Here is a 15879-nt window from a genome sequence, read left to right on the forward strand (position 1 = left end):
GGATATCTGCCAGCTGTCTACACTGGCCGCTTGAATTTCTGCAAGAACACTGGCGATCTCATGTAAGATTGTCAGTGCTTCTTGCGGAAATGCTATGCTGCTCCCGTTCGGGCAAAAGCCCTCTTGTGCAAATGCTTTTGCGCAAGAGCGCCAGCGTAGCCAACGTGGTATTGTTTTGTGCAAAAAAGCCCCGATGGCAAAATTGGCGATTGGGGTTTTCTTGCACAAAACTGCGTCTAGATTGGCACGGACGCTTTTCCGCAAAAAGTGCTTTTGCGGAAAAGTGTCCATGTCAATGTAGATGCTCTTTTCCACAAATGCTTTTAACGGAAAAACTTTTCTGTTAAAAGCATTTGTGGAAAATTGTCAGTCTAGATGTAGCCCCTGTGTTCTGGGCTGGCAATCCCAGTACTCCCCCACCAGGGAGTCTAGCTTAGTGGCAAGACTCCTCCCAGCATTAGATGTACCTTGTGAGCAGAGCAGTACAAGCCAAAACCCTGCATTGCCCATAAGTGTAAACTGGTGGTATGTCCCTTACCCATGAAGTAGAGCATCATATGGATGGGGAATGGGCATTTGGTGGGGGAAGAGGGGTGATGATTAAGTACCCAGTGCTCCTCTCCATCTGTACCCATGGACTCCTCCCAACCAGGATTGAGCTGGGGAAAGAGCTTTGCGTGGAGCTTAGCCCTGAGTGTTGTGGTCTGTGACCTTGTATCAGTCGCCTCCATTTCTGTACAAATAAAAGGACTGCGGGTACCAAAACTTTGACAGGATTCTCATGATCCGTGGAGAGCAAAGTTTGCCACTCTGCCTACCCAGTCCTGCTGCCATACACAGCTCCTTATGGACGCCTGTGTCTGCTGCTATGTGTTGAGCTCTAAAGCTTTCACTAGGACCTAGCCAGCGGCCCAGAATTGTCTTGGCTAGCACGTACTTTGCCTGCCCCTCAGTTGAACGTGCCAGGAATCTCATGGGTGAGTTTCTAATGAGCTGCAAGTGGGCTTGCTGCTTTCCAAGGTCACGGCAGCACTAAGAAGGAGAGGGATTGCTTTGTTTAGCTGGGAAAACAAAGTGAAGGTTGGTTGGTGCTTGGGTGGCCCCACATGCAACTGACTTAATTCCATTTAACTGGAAAAACAGGTCATGTCCCCCTTGCATTTTCTGACTAACAGCAGCTCTTCATGTGACCCTGGCACACCTGCCTTTGTGATTGAAATGGAGGAAGATGTCAGGGGCCAGGTCTCCACACGGCATTAGAAATGTTTCCTTACCTCAAGCAAAGGAAGGCCACTTAAATGTTGCTGAGGATTTGCCCCAGCTCACTCAGCTAACTGATGTGACTAATGCCAGCTAGGCGGGTCCGCTTTCTTGGGTGCCCAAAGTAAATGTCTGAAGTCTGCTCTCTGATAAGTGCCACTCCTCATTCCTCACGTAGACGTGGCTATAAATCCAGTGGGCTGTGTCTACAGTTACGCTGCGAGACGGGAGAGGTTGCCGTGAGCCGGATGAAAATTTCTAGAGAACGTGCCTGCAAAATTCATGTCAACGGGGGCTGGGTGGGCCTGGGATTTCACTCCCTGCTAACAGGATTCACTGCTAAAGTGAAATGCAGAGGAAACCAACTGGAAGGACTTTGCCTGGCAGGTTGGCAGCTCTTGAAAACCTGTCTCTGGGCTGGGAAGGGTAATGCCCATTCTTCCCAGGTCTAGCTGCTAGGAGTGGCTGTAACTGCCTTCTCTGCCCAGATTGACTTCTGGGTGCTGGCAGTCTTCCCTGGCAAGAGAGACTGCAGCTACTCCCAGGCTGGCCAAGGGTCAAACTATGCCAGGCACTAACCGCACCCTCTAGTCCTGGGCTGAGTTCCCTAGCTTCAGCCTTCCCTGTGCAACATCTGCCTCTGCTTGTAGGGTCGTGGGGAGGGGAGCTTCGTGCCAATGGGCTTTCTTCAGGGGGGTGGTAGCTAATCGTCGCCCCCGCTTCCTGGCTTTTCTGGGGGCGCCTCACCTCTGGGCCCTAGACAAAGGAAGAATTTCCCGTGTCTTGCACCAATGTGCTGGTGTCCCGAGGGGAGTGGCTGGAGGTGGAAGAGGAATAATTCTCCATAAATGGCTCTTGCTTTGGCATGGATTGCGGTGGGTTTCTTCCGAAAGGAGGCCGGGTGGGTCATGGCCCAGGCCTCCAGGTGGCACTGCTGAGACATTTGAAAAGCCCAATGGTTCAAACGTCACTTCCAAAGCTGCTGAGGGGGTGCTGTTCCCATGAACTGCAGGGGGTGACTGGGGCTGCAGGCATCTGAAAACCGGACCCTAAACTAAGCTGCCCCAATTTGAAAAGCTTTGCCTAAGAAACCGAGCTGCTGTCCTAAGCCTGAGATCTTTCCGGGGATGGTGGGGGGAGAGGGGGGGAAGGAGCCGGGGGGGGGGGGGATTCTCAGGACGGCATGATGCTTCCTGAACAGGCCATGTGGCTGGTGGAAATGCCCCCCCCCCCTTCCTATCAGCCTGGATGTCCTCTGGTGGTTAAAACAAGCAGCTGCCAGCATTGGGCTCCTGCCAGAAGGGGGGTGCCTTGGGGTCCAGGTCATAGGAACATTCATTCCCTGGCAGCCTGTGTAACCCTAAGCTCATACAGCTCCTGTGCAAGCTGCCCTCTGCTCCGGGCAGGGCGTGGAGAGGGGAAGCGGGTTGGGGACGTGCCTGCCCCTCCCAGGAACCCTGCAGAAAGAGGAGGGGCCAGTGGCTCTGTACAGTGCTGGCTGCAGCCCAGCGCCTGCTGCAGGCCTGGGCCTAGGGCCAGAGATTACCTAACCCTCCTCTGCAGCCCTGCTGTGCGGACAGCAGTGCAGTCGTTTGGTGGGGGGAGGGGGGTCATGGGCTCACACTGCCTGTGCTTGGCGGGGGGGGGGGGGGGGGGGGGGGGGGGGGGGGGGAGCGAGCTGGCGGGAGGCAAAGCCCCAGCATGGGAAAGTCTGAGTCCCAGGCGCCAGCTGCTGCATTTCCCCCAATGCAGGCCTGCAGGGGAGCCCCGCAAAGCGCACCCGAGGTATGTTACATGGTGACCCTCGGGCTGAGCTTTCGCCCGCCCCTGGAGGCCTTCGCCCTGCAAGAGCGGCTACACTGGCTGAAGTCCAGCCCATCCCCAAGGGGCCAGTGATGCCGGGAGGCCATAAAGCAGGGGAGCACGTGCTACTGGTGCAAGCAGGGGGGGTGCCTGAACCACACTCACAGCCACGCGAAGCGGGGGAATGGGCGGCCAAGGCCCCGGGAACGCGCGCTGCAGCGAAACGAGGGCTGTTGGGACAGAGGACACCCAGCCAAGGGGTGTGACTGCACCCTCGGGTGTTGCAAGGGGAGCACAGGCGGCACGCAGTTGGGGGGGGGGGGGTGGGTTGTGCCAGGCAAATGGGAAGAGCGCGACGTGGGATTGTTTTCCGTAGCACAGAAGGGGGGACTGAGCACAGGGCCATGATACTGGGGGGGGGGGGGGGGGGCAGTGAGCACAGGGGACAGGTACCCTGCAGAGGGACCATGGGGGTGGAGGCTGCACCAGGAAGAGAGAGGCCAGCGGGGGCCAGGCTCTCCCCATTGCCGGCCACAGGTACATGCCCCCTCCATCTCCTCCCCCCCCCCCCCCCCGGCCCCAAGCCCCGGTGGGACGGGGCTGTGCCCTGCTGGCCAATGACCTCGCTACCACTGCCCCCCAGGGCTGGGCAGCGCGGTTCTCCCCCAGCCGGTGGCACCCCACCCTCCAGAGGCGACCAGGGCCAGGCCCGGGCCGTGCAACCCGCAACCCGCCTCTCCTGGCTGAGCCAGTGGCTGGGGCCTGACCCTGCAGCCCTGCCCCTCCTCCCCCAGGGAGGGCCTGCTGGCCAGGCAGCAAGGCCCTGGGCACCCAAGGGAGAGGCCCTCACCGGAGCAGCGCCACCCTCACCACCACTGCCGGCCCCATGAGCACCCGCCTCAGCCCTCACCCCACTACCCTGCCTCCTGCCCCCTTCCCGCTGTCCTCCTGCCTCCCCAGCCCCTCCGCCCAAACGCCCTGCCCTAGACACTCAGCACCCACAGCATGGGCCTTTTGTGTGCCAAAACCAGCCCACCATTACTGCAGTTAAGGCCCCCCCCCCCCCCCGGGCAATACTGGGCACAGCTGCTCGGTGTTTTTATACTGCAGCAGCTGGGGGCAAATTCTGCTCCCCACGAGGGGGAGGGGAGGGGCGGGGCGCTGACCCCCCCGCATGCCAACAGCTGCTGGCCAACGGGTGAAATTACAAGTACACACCCCAGGGGTTCGTCCTCCCAACACCCCCCCCCCCCCCACTGTGTCAGGCCACCCGCTGCTACGGGCTTGGGCGCGCATACGCCAGAGGGCACCGGCCTGGCCCCCCCCATTGCCACGCCAGCCGCACCATGCGCTTGGCCCCCTCCCCCACCCGGCTGCCCCAGGTAGCGCCACCCCTGCACAGCAGCCCCTCGCTGCACACCTCCCCCACACACTTCTGCTTGTGTCTGGGTAGGAGCGGAAAGGGAGAAGGGGGGAGAAGCTGTGTCACGTGATGGGGCTGCCCCACACCCCCTTCCCGCCCCCTGCCCCATGGTGAGCCCTCACGGACGTGGCTGCTTCTGCCCAGAGGACGGGGGGTGAGTAAAGCCCCATCCCCAGGAACCAGGCAGCAGGGACGGTGTTGTGCCGGGGAGGGAGCGTCACAACACAGTGCCCCTCAGTACGGGTCGGCGCCTCGCTCCCCCAGCAGGCCCAGAAGACCTGGGCTTCAACCAGGCCCGCAGGGCATGTCTACACTGCACTGTGAGCCCCGGGCTTCAAACCCTCACTCCCTCCTTCTGTCTACACACGCACACGGGGACCCAGGCCCCCACAGGCTGGAAGGGCCGAGCCGAGGTCTAACTGGGAGCCCTGCTCCCTTGCAGTGTAGACAGCCCCACGGACTCGGCCTTGGGGCGGCTGCCAGAAGCGATTCCGCCAGGCCAGGGGCCGATTTTCTTTGTCCTCTCACCCGTCCAGGTTGGGGGAGAAGTTTTCCCCACGTTGGACCCGGAACGAAGGGCGGGAGCAGCCGCACGGCGGGAGGGAAAACAGATCTGGATGGGTGGACGCAGAATAGGGGTGCCAGATGGTCCCCCCCAAAATACCAGACACGGGGTATTTTGGTCAAGCAAAAAAAAAAAAAGGAGCCCAGGATAACCCCTGCCCCAAACTTCATGGGCCAAAAAAGCTCCCCCCCAGACCAGATGGAAAACCTGCAGCCATCTCTCCGGAGCAGAGGGACAAGAGCCGACTGGAGCTTCTTCCATCGTCACTGGCTGGTGCTCCCTGTGAGCAGAAGCTGGGTTCTGCTGCCCACGCTCAGTGCAGCCCTTGTCAGCTGTCTAACGGGGACCCCAGGGCCAGGCCCACTGAGCACCGGGCATGGCTCCAGCTCAGCATTAGGTGGGATCAGGTCTCCCCCCCTCGGCACGGCTCTGGGGCAGCACAGCAAAGCGTGGCCAGAGCCGCTGCATGCTGCCGAGCAGTGACGCACCACGCAGGCTGCTGTAGCACTAGTCCCTGCGTTGCTAGGACGGGAGTTAGGAGCCTGCCACCCACTGAATGGGCCACCCAACCCGCCCTCCGTAAGAGCAGATGCAGCCAGGTCATCAGCGAGTCGGCTGCTGGGGCCAGAGGCAGGAGCCAGCCTGGGCAGTGCAATGCTGCGTGGGGCCCGGCGGGACGAGCGGCCTGCCAGTGGCCTTTACAGAAGCCAGGAGCCGCTGGAACTAACCTACAGGGCAGCGGTTCCCCAGCTTTCGGTCCTGGGCCCGCCCCGCCCCGCCCCGCCCAGGATGACAAATGAGTGGGTGGGGTTGTGAAGGCTGGGTGGGAGGTTGGGGGCAGGAGTTGGTTGAGGGTGGGGGGGACTGGGTGGGAGGGAGATGGGGTCAGGGGAGGAGGGGCACTTTCCTGACTCCGCCCCTCCCGCTGCTCCCATTGGCCTTGATTCCAGCCAATGGGAGCAGCAGGGAAAGCCCCAGGCAGGTAGTTTCCTGCACTGCTATTCCCCCCGAGCTGGGGAGAGAGGGCGCAGTGGCAGGGGGAGCCACTTTTCCCCCGCAAGCCGGATCCAGCCCAAAAGGCTTCCTGCCCCCTCCCAGCCTGCAGTGGGAAGCTGGGGCTGGCGCTCCAGCCTGGGGGGTAGAGCTGGAGCGCCAGCCCAGGCTCCCTGCTGGGGGAGGAGCCCCAACCCCGCGGCCCACCTGCAAGATGACTGCAGACCATTGGTGGTCCACGGACCACACCTTGAGGCCCACTGCCCTAGGGAATGCCAAGGGAGGGAGTGGGGGGGGGGGGGGGGTACGTGTGACCTAGGGCCTTGCCTCCATTTGGGCTGCACAGCCCTGACCCCCGCTCCTGTAGTCAGGCCTCTCAGCCAGGCCAGGCCGAGCCGAGAGGGCTCTGCAGGATGCTCCTTTCTTCACCCCGGGAGCAACCGAGGCACCTTCCCGGCAGGCTGCAAGCGCCCCCCATCCTAGCAGGCTGAGGCGGCACCGGCCCCAGCCCGGAAGGAGTGGGAGGGAGGCTGTGGAGGGGCCCGTTTCGGCAGGACGTGAGGCAGCCAGGACTGACTGAATTGCTGCTGGGATTTCCTTGTGCCATGATGGGAGGGGCAGCCCGAGCCGGAGGCAGGAATCTGGTGTAAGCACAGGAGAAGGGAGGGGACCACAGGAGGCAAATGTGAGAGCTGGGGGCTCTCTGTGCCCCAGTGTGGAAGCTCCCCCAGGGCCCCTGGAAGCAAAGAGAAGAGTCTCTCTTCCCCCTGCTGACAGACCCAGAGCCTGCCCCTGACTAGCGCCACAGAGAGCCGGGCTCTCCCTCCAGGCCACGCTTTGCACACGAACGCCGGGACAGTGCCAGGCACAGCACTAGTGCTTAGCCAGCAGGGGGCGCTCAAGGACTCGTTTCGCACCAGCCAGTCAAAGTAGGTCAAAAGAACCAGAACATGCCCCAGTGAACACCGCCCTTCAGCAGAGCAGGCCGGCGCTGCCTTGGCTCCCTCCCCTCCAGCCGCCTACCTGTCCCCACAGCATCACACTGGCCCCCGCGGCTGTGTTTTCCCCTCCTCTCACATGGAATATGTAGGGGGGAGAAACTGGATCCCCCGAAAGCGGGACGCGTCAACCCAACCCAGGGCCTGCCCAACCCACGTCAACAGATGTTTCGCTGCCAGGTCGAACGCCAGCAGAGACGGGCTGGTAGCCAGTGCTTTGACACCCGGAGCGCGGGGCTGCATGCAGAAAAGCTGGCAGGAGACGGACGTCACAGCTTGGCCGGAGTCCTCCACTCGGCTCTTCCCTTCCTGCGGGTCTCCGGGTCCGAGGCTCATGGGGGATGCAGACTGAACGATGCAGCCTACCCACAGCGGGGAAACTTCCCGGGGCCCCGAGATGAGCCGGGCACAGCGGCCTTCCACGCAGCTGCCACTCCTGCTACAAACCCTTCGCGCCGGCTCTCCCATTTACAGCTCCTAGTACGGTCAGACAAGCAGTGATGGGCTTAAATTGCTGCAAGGGGGGTTCAGGTTGGACAGTCTGAAAAACTTCCTGTCAGGGCGCTTAAGCGCTGGAAAAAATTGCCTGAGGAGGTTGTGGAAACGCCCTCATTGGAGATAGTTACCGGGAGAGTAGCTAGACCTCTGGCAGGGATGGTCTAGAGGGTGCTTGGTCCTGCCGTGAGGGAAGAGGAGGGCGGAGGGCGCGCAGTGTGGCCCTAGGGGAAGATGCACCGGGCTGCCCAGCCTCTCTAGCAGCAGGAGGGTGGGCACGGGAGGGCAGCAACGTTCCACCCCCAGAATGCCTAGAGCAGACATTCTGGGGGTGGATTGTGGGCGGGGCTATTCCTGGCAATTTGCATTGCCGACTCCCAGGCTCCGCCCACATCACTCCCGGCAGGAGGGGCGCTTTGCTGCAAGCCCCTCAAAATAAGACCGGCACACCCCGTCGTTAGCTACACCATTGGTTTAATTGCATTAACATCCAGAACTTCCCAAGGACACTTGCCAACAGCTGCCTGACCCGACAAACAGGGGCGCCGGGCACCTTCCATGCGTCATTCGCTCCAAAAACGATAAAAATTGCACCGATAGATGAACTCGCACAGAGTCTCTTCCCTTTTCACACATTCACAGATTCTGCTGCTACAGAAGGGAAAGGCTGGGGAGCAGCGGCTGACACGGTCAGGCTGTCCCCAAGGGAACACCATCTTACAAAAACAACAGTATGAAAATTCCTTGACAGACGGACGCTTGCAGGGTGCACTTGTGTCCTTTTCAGTCTCAAACTAGGAGGTTTGGAGTCCCTAATGGCTTGTGTGACTGTATCTACAAAGAATTTGAGCATATATTTTAGGAAGGTGTAAGGCATTTTGGTAAGTGGAACAGTAAATTCTAGAGTCAAACAGAAGTTCCTTCCTTTGACCCATTGTCTTCCCCCTAGGAGAGAGAAAGAACAGAGCAGGTTACCGGACTGTATACAAAATGCGGTAGAGGGGATTCAGCGTTGGACTCAAAGAACCCTGATCCAGCGATGACACACCTGCCCTATAGGCCAGATCAGATTAACTGTTGTTGGTGAAAGAGACGAGCTTTTGAGTTCCACAGAGCTCCTCCTCGCGGCTCGGAAAGGAACCGTGGCGCAGCTAAATAACAAGGTGGAATGGATTAAGCGTAAGGATTTAACACGTTGCAAGAAACTGGGAATGTAAAATCCTGTTTAATTAGTTAACCGGTTAAATGATGGGGGGTGGGGTGCTTCTCCTCCCACCCCCACGGGCCAGGGCCGTTCCAGCCAGCTGCTCCCAGCCTGTGCAGGGCCAGAAGTGGAAGCCAGCCACTTTCCCAGCTGGCCTGGACCGAGAGCCGGCAACCCTGCATGGGGGTCCGTTATCATCTATATAGTAGCCCAATGTCTGTGACTCTGACGCCGAAATGCTGGCTGTTCCCTCTGGGCGGCGCTGTTGCCTCAGTCACGTCCTTTGCCTCCCGCCGCTAACTTCTGTGCTGCTCAATCGGGCGGCTGTACGGGGAGCGAGAGGCGCAAGCAGCTGTTTGGACTCCGCGCTCCCCAGGCAGCACGGTGCCCAAATGGCCGCTTGCGTGTGCGCGGAGCCCAACCAGCCATTTGGGCTCCATGGTCCCCCGAATGAGAGACAGGAGGGGGAGGAGAAGAGAAAGTGAGAGGCAGGAGAAGAGAAAGAGATGGAGAGAGAGGCAGGAGGTGGAGGAGAGCTGAGAGAGAGATGGGGAGGCAGTAGGAGGAAGAAAGAAAGAGAGAGAGACGGACGTGGAAGAGAGCCCCGAAAATCCCATCTTATGACGGGCTATTGGCTAGTAGTCAAGAATAAGGCTAGAGATAACGAGGTTAATTCAGTCAGGGAGGATGAGGCCCACTTCTAGCAGCTGGTGTGGAGGTGTGAACACCAAGAGAGGAGAAACTGCTTTTGTACTTGGCTAGCCAGTCACAGTCTTTCTTTAATCCTGAACTGACGGGGTCAAATTTGCAGATGAACGGTAGCTCAGCAGTTTCTCTGAGCCTTATTCTTTCGCCTGTATATTTATACCTGCCTCTGGAATTTCCACTGCATGCATCTGACGAAGTGGGTCTTTGCCCACGAAAGCTTATGCTCCAATAAACCTGCTAATCTATAAAGTGCCACAGGACCCCTTGTCGCTTTTTCAGATCCAGACTAACACGGCTCCCCCTCTGATCCTTAGCCCTGGAGAGCTGCTCTGTGGAGCTCAGGGGCTCTTCTCGTTCACTCGCCGGAGTCGGTCCAATAAGAGAAGTTACCTCACCCGCGGTCTCTCATCTCCTGGAACCTGCATGGCTACTCCACCACAGCAGACACCACGGTCACCTTGGCCAGCATTGGGCGGACAAAGCTGGGAAGGGGATGTGGGACGTCTCTGCTCTAGGCTCTGCCACAGCTAAGATCAGCTCGGGCAGCGTCTGGAGAGCGCCTCTCGACAAGCTCCCAGTTTTGTACATCACGCGCATGCTTGCAAGACTTCTGCAAGCATCACGGAGGCAGGGCGGACCAATGGTTAAAGCACTGGGGTGGGACTGAGGAAATCTGGGTCACTGCATCTCAGCGTCTCTGCTCCCCACCTGTTGAGTTGACTATTCAAAGGGAAGGTGTCCGGGGCCAGGACTGTCCCTTCCTTCGTCTATGCAGCGCGTAGCCACTGAGGCAGGGTTTTGGTTACACTTTCTGGCTCTACCTGTGTCACCCACACACCTGCTGGGTGTGGTGTAGTGGCTCTTAGACCTCAGAGAGAGAAAGAGAGAGAGAGAGAGAGAGATAGCTCTACAACAGGGTTTCCCAACCTATGGGTCGGGACCCAAATATGGGTCACCATTACATTTCAAAAGGGTCGCCAGCTGTCCCCCCCAAGTAGCTCTGCCCCCTCTTCTCCCGTCTTTGAATTGCCTTGGGTCACCAAGTCTTCCTGAATTGTCAAAATGGATCCCCGTCTGGAAGAGGTTGGGAACCGCTGCTCTACAGCCTTAGCTGAGCTCTAGCTGCCTTTCTAGCTCAAGCTGTAGCAGCTCCTGTACCGAGGTGCCCGGTTCGGTTCTGCCAGGGGGCATTTCACCTCCCCCCTTTCCGTTCCACTGGAAGAGCGAGACGCGATACCGTTTCTTGAAGCTGTCCTTTCAATTTCTTCGCTGCCTCTCTTTCCTTGGCCAGTTGTCCCTGGGTGATCTTCAGTAGCTCTTGCAGTTTGGTAGCGGCCTGTCCCAAGTCCTTCGTTAGCTTCTTCTCCTTTTCGAGCCTTTCCTGCGCACAAGCCAAGTCGACTAGGATTTGCCATCGTTGGATCACAACCGTTTACGGGGCACGTGGGCCACAGCGTTCATAAGCCACTCCCACAGACCCCCCTTCCCACGCCGGTGAGGTGTTTGCAGTGGGATGGTGCCATAGCTTTGCTTTCTCCTCCTTCCTCCCCACCTCATCGCAGGCCAGGTGCCCTTCATGACAGTCTCTATGTAGGGACATGGAATCAATCTTACGATCCCTTTGTCTCCCCACCAATTGCCTCGCCACCTTCTGTGATGGGGCGAAAGCATTGGCTGGCCCCGTCCAGCACAGTCAAAGGCCCCGTTCCTTCCCGTGTGAATCTGACTGGTGTGTGAGGAGGACACGCTGGTTGTCAGTCACTAGGATCCGAGGGCTGGAAGAGACCTCAGAAGATCAAGTCCAGCCTCCTGCCCAAAGCAGGACCAACCCCAACTCAATCAACCCAGCCAGGGCTTTGTCAAGCCGAGACTTCAAAACCTCTAGGGATGGAGATTCCACCAGCTCCCTAGGGAACCTCCAGCGCTTCCCACCCTCCTAGGGAAATAGTTTTTCCTAATATCCAACCTAGACCTTCCCCACTGTAACTTGAGACCATTGCTCCTCGTTCTGCCCTCACTGAGAACAGCCTCTCTCCAGCCTCTTTGGAACCCCCCTTCAGGAAGTTGGAGGCTGCTATCAAATCCCCCCTCGCTCTTCTCTTCTGCAGACTAAATAAGCTCAAATCCCTCAGCCTCTCCTCGCGTGTCATGTGCTCCAGCCCCCTCATCATTTTGGTTGCCCTCCGCTGGACCCTCTCCAATGCGTCCACATCCTTTCTGTAGGGGGGGCCCAGAACTGGATGCAGTTCTCCAGATGTGGCCTCACCAGCGCCGAATAAAGGGGAATAATCACTTCCCTAGAAGTGATTCATCACTAGCCACCAACGGCAAAGCTGCGCCTTCCCTGCCGGTTTCCCTTCCCCACTCGTGCCATGGTCCGTTGGCAAGGGGCAAGACGGGGCTGGACTCACCCCCAAACCTGCCACGCCTGTTGCCAGGGTTGAGAGGAAAAGCCGGCCTGGAGTCTGATTCGCTCTCCCATTCCAGGCCACAGGGCCTGATGCCCCAGCGACTACCCCATGCCTGGCTTCCCTCCCCTAGCGGGGCGAACGTGCCCCCTCCAGGCACAGCGAACGCTGCACGGCTTGGGCCGAGGGCTGGGACCGGCTCTGGGCTGCTTCAGAGGCTGGGGTTGCCATGGGGACCAAGACACCCACTTCGTGGATCCCAGCCGGCCCCGCAGCGGCCTCGCTCACAAGGCCAGGCCCCCAAAGGGCTGCTGGAGAACTCCCGCCCGCCTGCGCTGGCCCCACGCTGCCACCGGCGTCGCAGAGGGACCAGCCCCGAGTCTGGCTTTGAGCGCCCTTCGCCCTCCTGGCCACGGCGGGCGGGGCGGGGACTCACCCTCAGCTGCTGAGCCTCCTCCATGTCCGAGGACGCCGCGTGGCCCGCCGCTCTCAGCGACTCCAGTTCGGCCTGCAGGCTGCACACTGAGGCCTGGGCCTGCGGGTTGGGGAATTGCAGAGGTCAGGTCCCCCCCAGGCTCCGGAAGTTTTAAAGACCCCTCGGCAGCCATGTTGGGGTGCCGCTCGGAAAGTGGCCGCCTTTCCAGAGAGCCCTCCTTTCACGCCAGCACGGACCAGCGAGCATCGGCTCCCGCCGCAGTCCTGCATCCTGCCCCTCAACCAGCCCACGCGCCGGCCATTGCAGCATCTTCCCCGGTAGCAACGGCGCATGAATCAGCCGGCCTGCCCCAGCTCTCAGCCCATTCACAGACCCGGCTCCCAGTGGCTACATTCAAGCTGGTTCTGCACTTTTCTGTAGCACTGCTTTAAAATAAATACACACGCCTCTCCTAGGAGAGCCCACCCCCCAGCAGATTGGGGGAGTCCTGTAGGGAACCCCAACAAAAGCAGGCTAGAGGTTAACTGTTACCCAGTAAGTACCCGTTACCCGTGCACAGAGGGAGTCCCAAAGATTTTAGCGAGGAGAAAAAGACCCAACGCACGTGGCGAAGCCGGCTAGCAAAACCCTGCGGACAGAGTTCAGTCCTGCGAAGCAGGCCAAGCTGGCTGAAATTTTCGGGAGTGACTAGTGACTCTGGGGCCTAACGTGAAACCGTCCAAAGGGACCCCCAAACTGTCAGAGCGCCAAGCACCCGCCCCTTTAAAATGTCCGGCTTGGGGACCCCAAGATGAAAGGCCTGTCGCTTGGAGAACACCGGCCAGCTCCCACCTGGAGGCAAAAAGGCATCTCCAGAACAAGCACTGGCCAGCACCCCAACATGCCTCAGCGTTTGCTACTGCAGCGTCAGGCCCTTCACGTTTGCCAACCAAGACCACGACTGGCCATTAGCAAGTGGCACCTGCGAGCTCTTTGGCATTGTCACTTTCCTGTCGGGGTTCCCAGGACACTTGGCAACAAGTGCAGGGAGGCATGTTTGGGAAACGTCGCCTTTTTGCTACAGTCTAGTCCTGCAGGCGCAAGCCGCTGCGGTTAGGTTCAAAACCAGTGAGCCCTGCTACAGAGGCAAAACCCAAAGCGGGAGGGGAGGGGAGGGGAGGGGAGGAGAGGGGAGAGGAGACAGCACGTCATTATTTAAAGTAACTTTCATTGGGTTGCTCCCAGCATTTGACAACGAGGGTTGCCAGATAGTTTCACAAAAAATACTGAACCTGGTTGAGCCTCCCACCCTCCAAAAAAAAAGAAAAAAAAAAAAAACACACTTCTTCCAAAGTTGAGGGGGGAAAAAACCTGCACACGCATGCGCACACAAGGAAAAAGCACCTTTAAATCCCCCTGGCCCTACCAGGCACAGCAGAGGAAGAATGTTCCAACTGGCCTTCCAAGAAAAACAGAAAATACCTCACATTTTACATGTCTGCTATTTTCTGGTTTTTTTAACCGGACAGAAGCCGCAAATACCAGACACCTGGCAACCCTATTGACAACAGGCAAAAGGTAATTAAAGGGCCAAGCTTGTGGCTTTCAGTTTTAGTCAATAATAGGGACAGACACAAGGCCAAAAGGGATTATGACCATCTACTTGGCCCTCCTGCAATCCCACCCCTATTCCCAGCTCGGAAGAGGCAGCGTCCTGAATGCCCCTCTGTAGTGATCGCGGCGATCGACGCGCCTTTCCTCCGCCAGGGGTGGAGACACCCAGGCCTCCCGTCTGCAGGGAAGCGAAGCCACCGAGGCCTTGCCGCAGACAGCAGGGCCCCTGCCCGCGCAGATCTGCACTCACTTCTTCGAATTCCAGCGCTAGCTTCTGCCGCCGGGCCTGCTCGCTCTCCAAGTTGGCTTCCGTCTGCTCCAGCTGCGCCTTCAGCTGCCAAAAGCAAAGTGAATCAGTCACGTCGGAAAGGCCAACTGGCCCGGACAAGGACGCTGAAGCCTGCTACACGGAGACAGACCCTAGAGCTTTCCCCAAAGGGAGCCGCCGGGCCCTGCTTCTAGCCTCGAACCCCTTCCAAGATCAAGCCCAAGGAAATCTCTAGCCAGCCGACTGACACGTCCTGTGTCTGCCGGTTGGGCGCTAGATCCCACCCCGGTTCCAGCCCCAGCTACCTGATCTGGAGCCGGAGGCAAAGGCCACGAGTAAAGTGACGCCCCCATCACCCAGCACCTTGGGGAAAGCTCCACCCGAGAGGGTTAGGGCCCAAAGAGCAGAGAACGCAGCCCGCAGTAAGCGACTGAGCAGAGACACAGGAGGCTGAAAGACGCCTGGTTAATTCCTGGAACCCAACGCAGGTTAGTGATTTAGCAACTCGGTTCTGCCCAAAGTCCTTCCCCCTCCGGGCACACTGAGCCTGAGCCCAACAAGTTCGCTTCTCTCCATCCTCGAAGGCCTCCCGTGCGGACAGCCCTCCCCGCGAGTAGGCAAGGCAGCTCCCCGGGAAGCCGGCCGGGGACAGGCTATGGAAGGCAGCGGGATGGATTCCCTCTCTTCGAGGCCCCAACGCATCGACGCTGCAGGACGTCCTGCCCGTCCAGCTTCTGAGCCCGGATCCCTTCAGGCAGTGGCTCTCCAGCTGTGGGTCGGGCCCCCGAAGTGGGTCACGACCGCATTTTAATGGGGTCACTGGGGCTGGCTTTAGACTTGCAGGGCCTGGGGTCAGAGCCCAAGCCCTAGGCTGATACTGAGGGTTTCAACCTTGGGTAGCGGGGCTCAAGTTACAGGCCCCCAACTAGGCTGGGGCCTTAGGGCCCCACACCCCCAGCTCAGGCTGGCTCAGGCTTCGGCCCCCTCCTGGGGTCGTGCAGGAGTTTGTCATCGCTGGGAGGGGCTGGTGGTGCAGTGATGCCGGAGAACCCCTGGGTGCCAGAAGCAGACCGTGCTGCTGCTCAGCCAGGGGCCAGTCCACTCTCACCTAACAAGAGGGGTCAGGAGCAGACAGCACTAATCCAAGCCAGATCTCACCCCTCCTCGGACCCATCAGGGGATGGTCTCCCAGGGAAGGCACTGGGGGCTTGGACTCCAGAGACCAGGGCTGAACTGCCGGCCCTGCCACAGACTTCCCGTAGGACCTGGGCAAGTCACCTCACCACTCCCCCCGCATCTGCTCACCCTGTGTGGTGTCTCTTACTAGAGGAGTGCTTGGCGAGCCACCCAGGAGAGACTCCAGTGCCGCCCAGCGGATTAGCAGAGCACCCACTGCCGGCGGCACGAGTTTCTCCTGGTGGTACACATCTGCACACGCATCGGTGCACGTCACATTTATTCTGCACTTGGATAAAAAAAAACGAGGGCAAATGGCTTACTAGGTTTCTGTACAGCACCTAGCGTAACGGGGCCCACTAGAACTCCCAAAAGGAAGTGGGTGTTTTTTAAGCCTCTCTAACAAATAGGCCATGGTGAAAGTATTGGTTACGTGATGCTTGTTCCCCTCCCTCCTCTAGCTCAGGAAATTCCCCCCTGGAGAGAAGCCCGACAGCGACAGCAGAACACACACATCCACAGGCATCAGTGATGCTACAATGATCATGC

At 59.2% G+C, this 15879-nt stretch overlaps 1 protein-coding gene across 6 annotated transcripts in view; it reads right to left on the bottom strand.

Moving 5' to 3' along the window:
* Positions 1–7994: 7994 nt before the first annotated feature.
* Positions 7995–15879, bottom strand: part of RRBP1 (ribosome binding protein 1) — a 65799-nt gene continuing 57914 nt past the window's right edge. For 4 of the 6 annotated variants that reach the window (XM_075925749.2, XM_075925745.2, XM_075925744.2 and 1 more), the window contains 5 exons: positions 14137–14220; positions 12294–12392; positions 10687–10830; positions 8586–8688; positions 7995–8482 (listed from right to left, as the gene is read on the bottom strand). In XM_075925749.2, coding sequence (XP_075781864.2) covers positions 8608–8688; positions 10687–10830; positions 12294–12392; positions 14137–14220 — 408 coding nt within the window. In that variant the 3' untranslated portion in view covers positions 7995–8482; positions 8586–8607. The remainder of the gene's footprint in view (positions 8483–8585; positions 8689–10686; positions 10831–12293; positions 12393–14136; positions 14221–15879) is intronic. The other 2 variants (XM_075925747.2, XM_075925748.2) reach the window with 1 other exon arrangement.

Source organism: Pelodiscus sinensis, chromosome 3, assembly GCF_052426305.1.
Source record: "Pelodiscus sinensis isolate ZL-2025 chromosome 3, ASM5242630v1, whole genome shotgun sequence".
Classification (NCBI taxonomy): Eukaryota; Metazoa; Chordata; order Testudines; family Trionychidae; genus Pelodiscus; species Pelodiscus sinensis.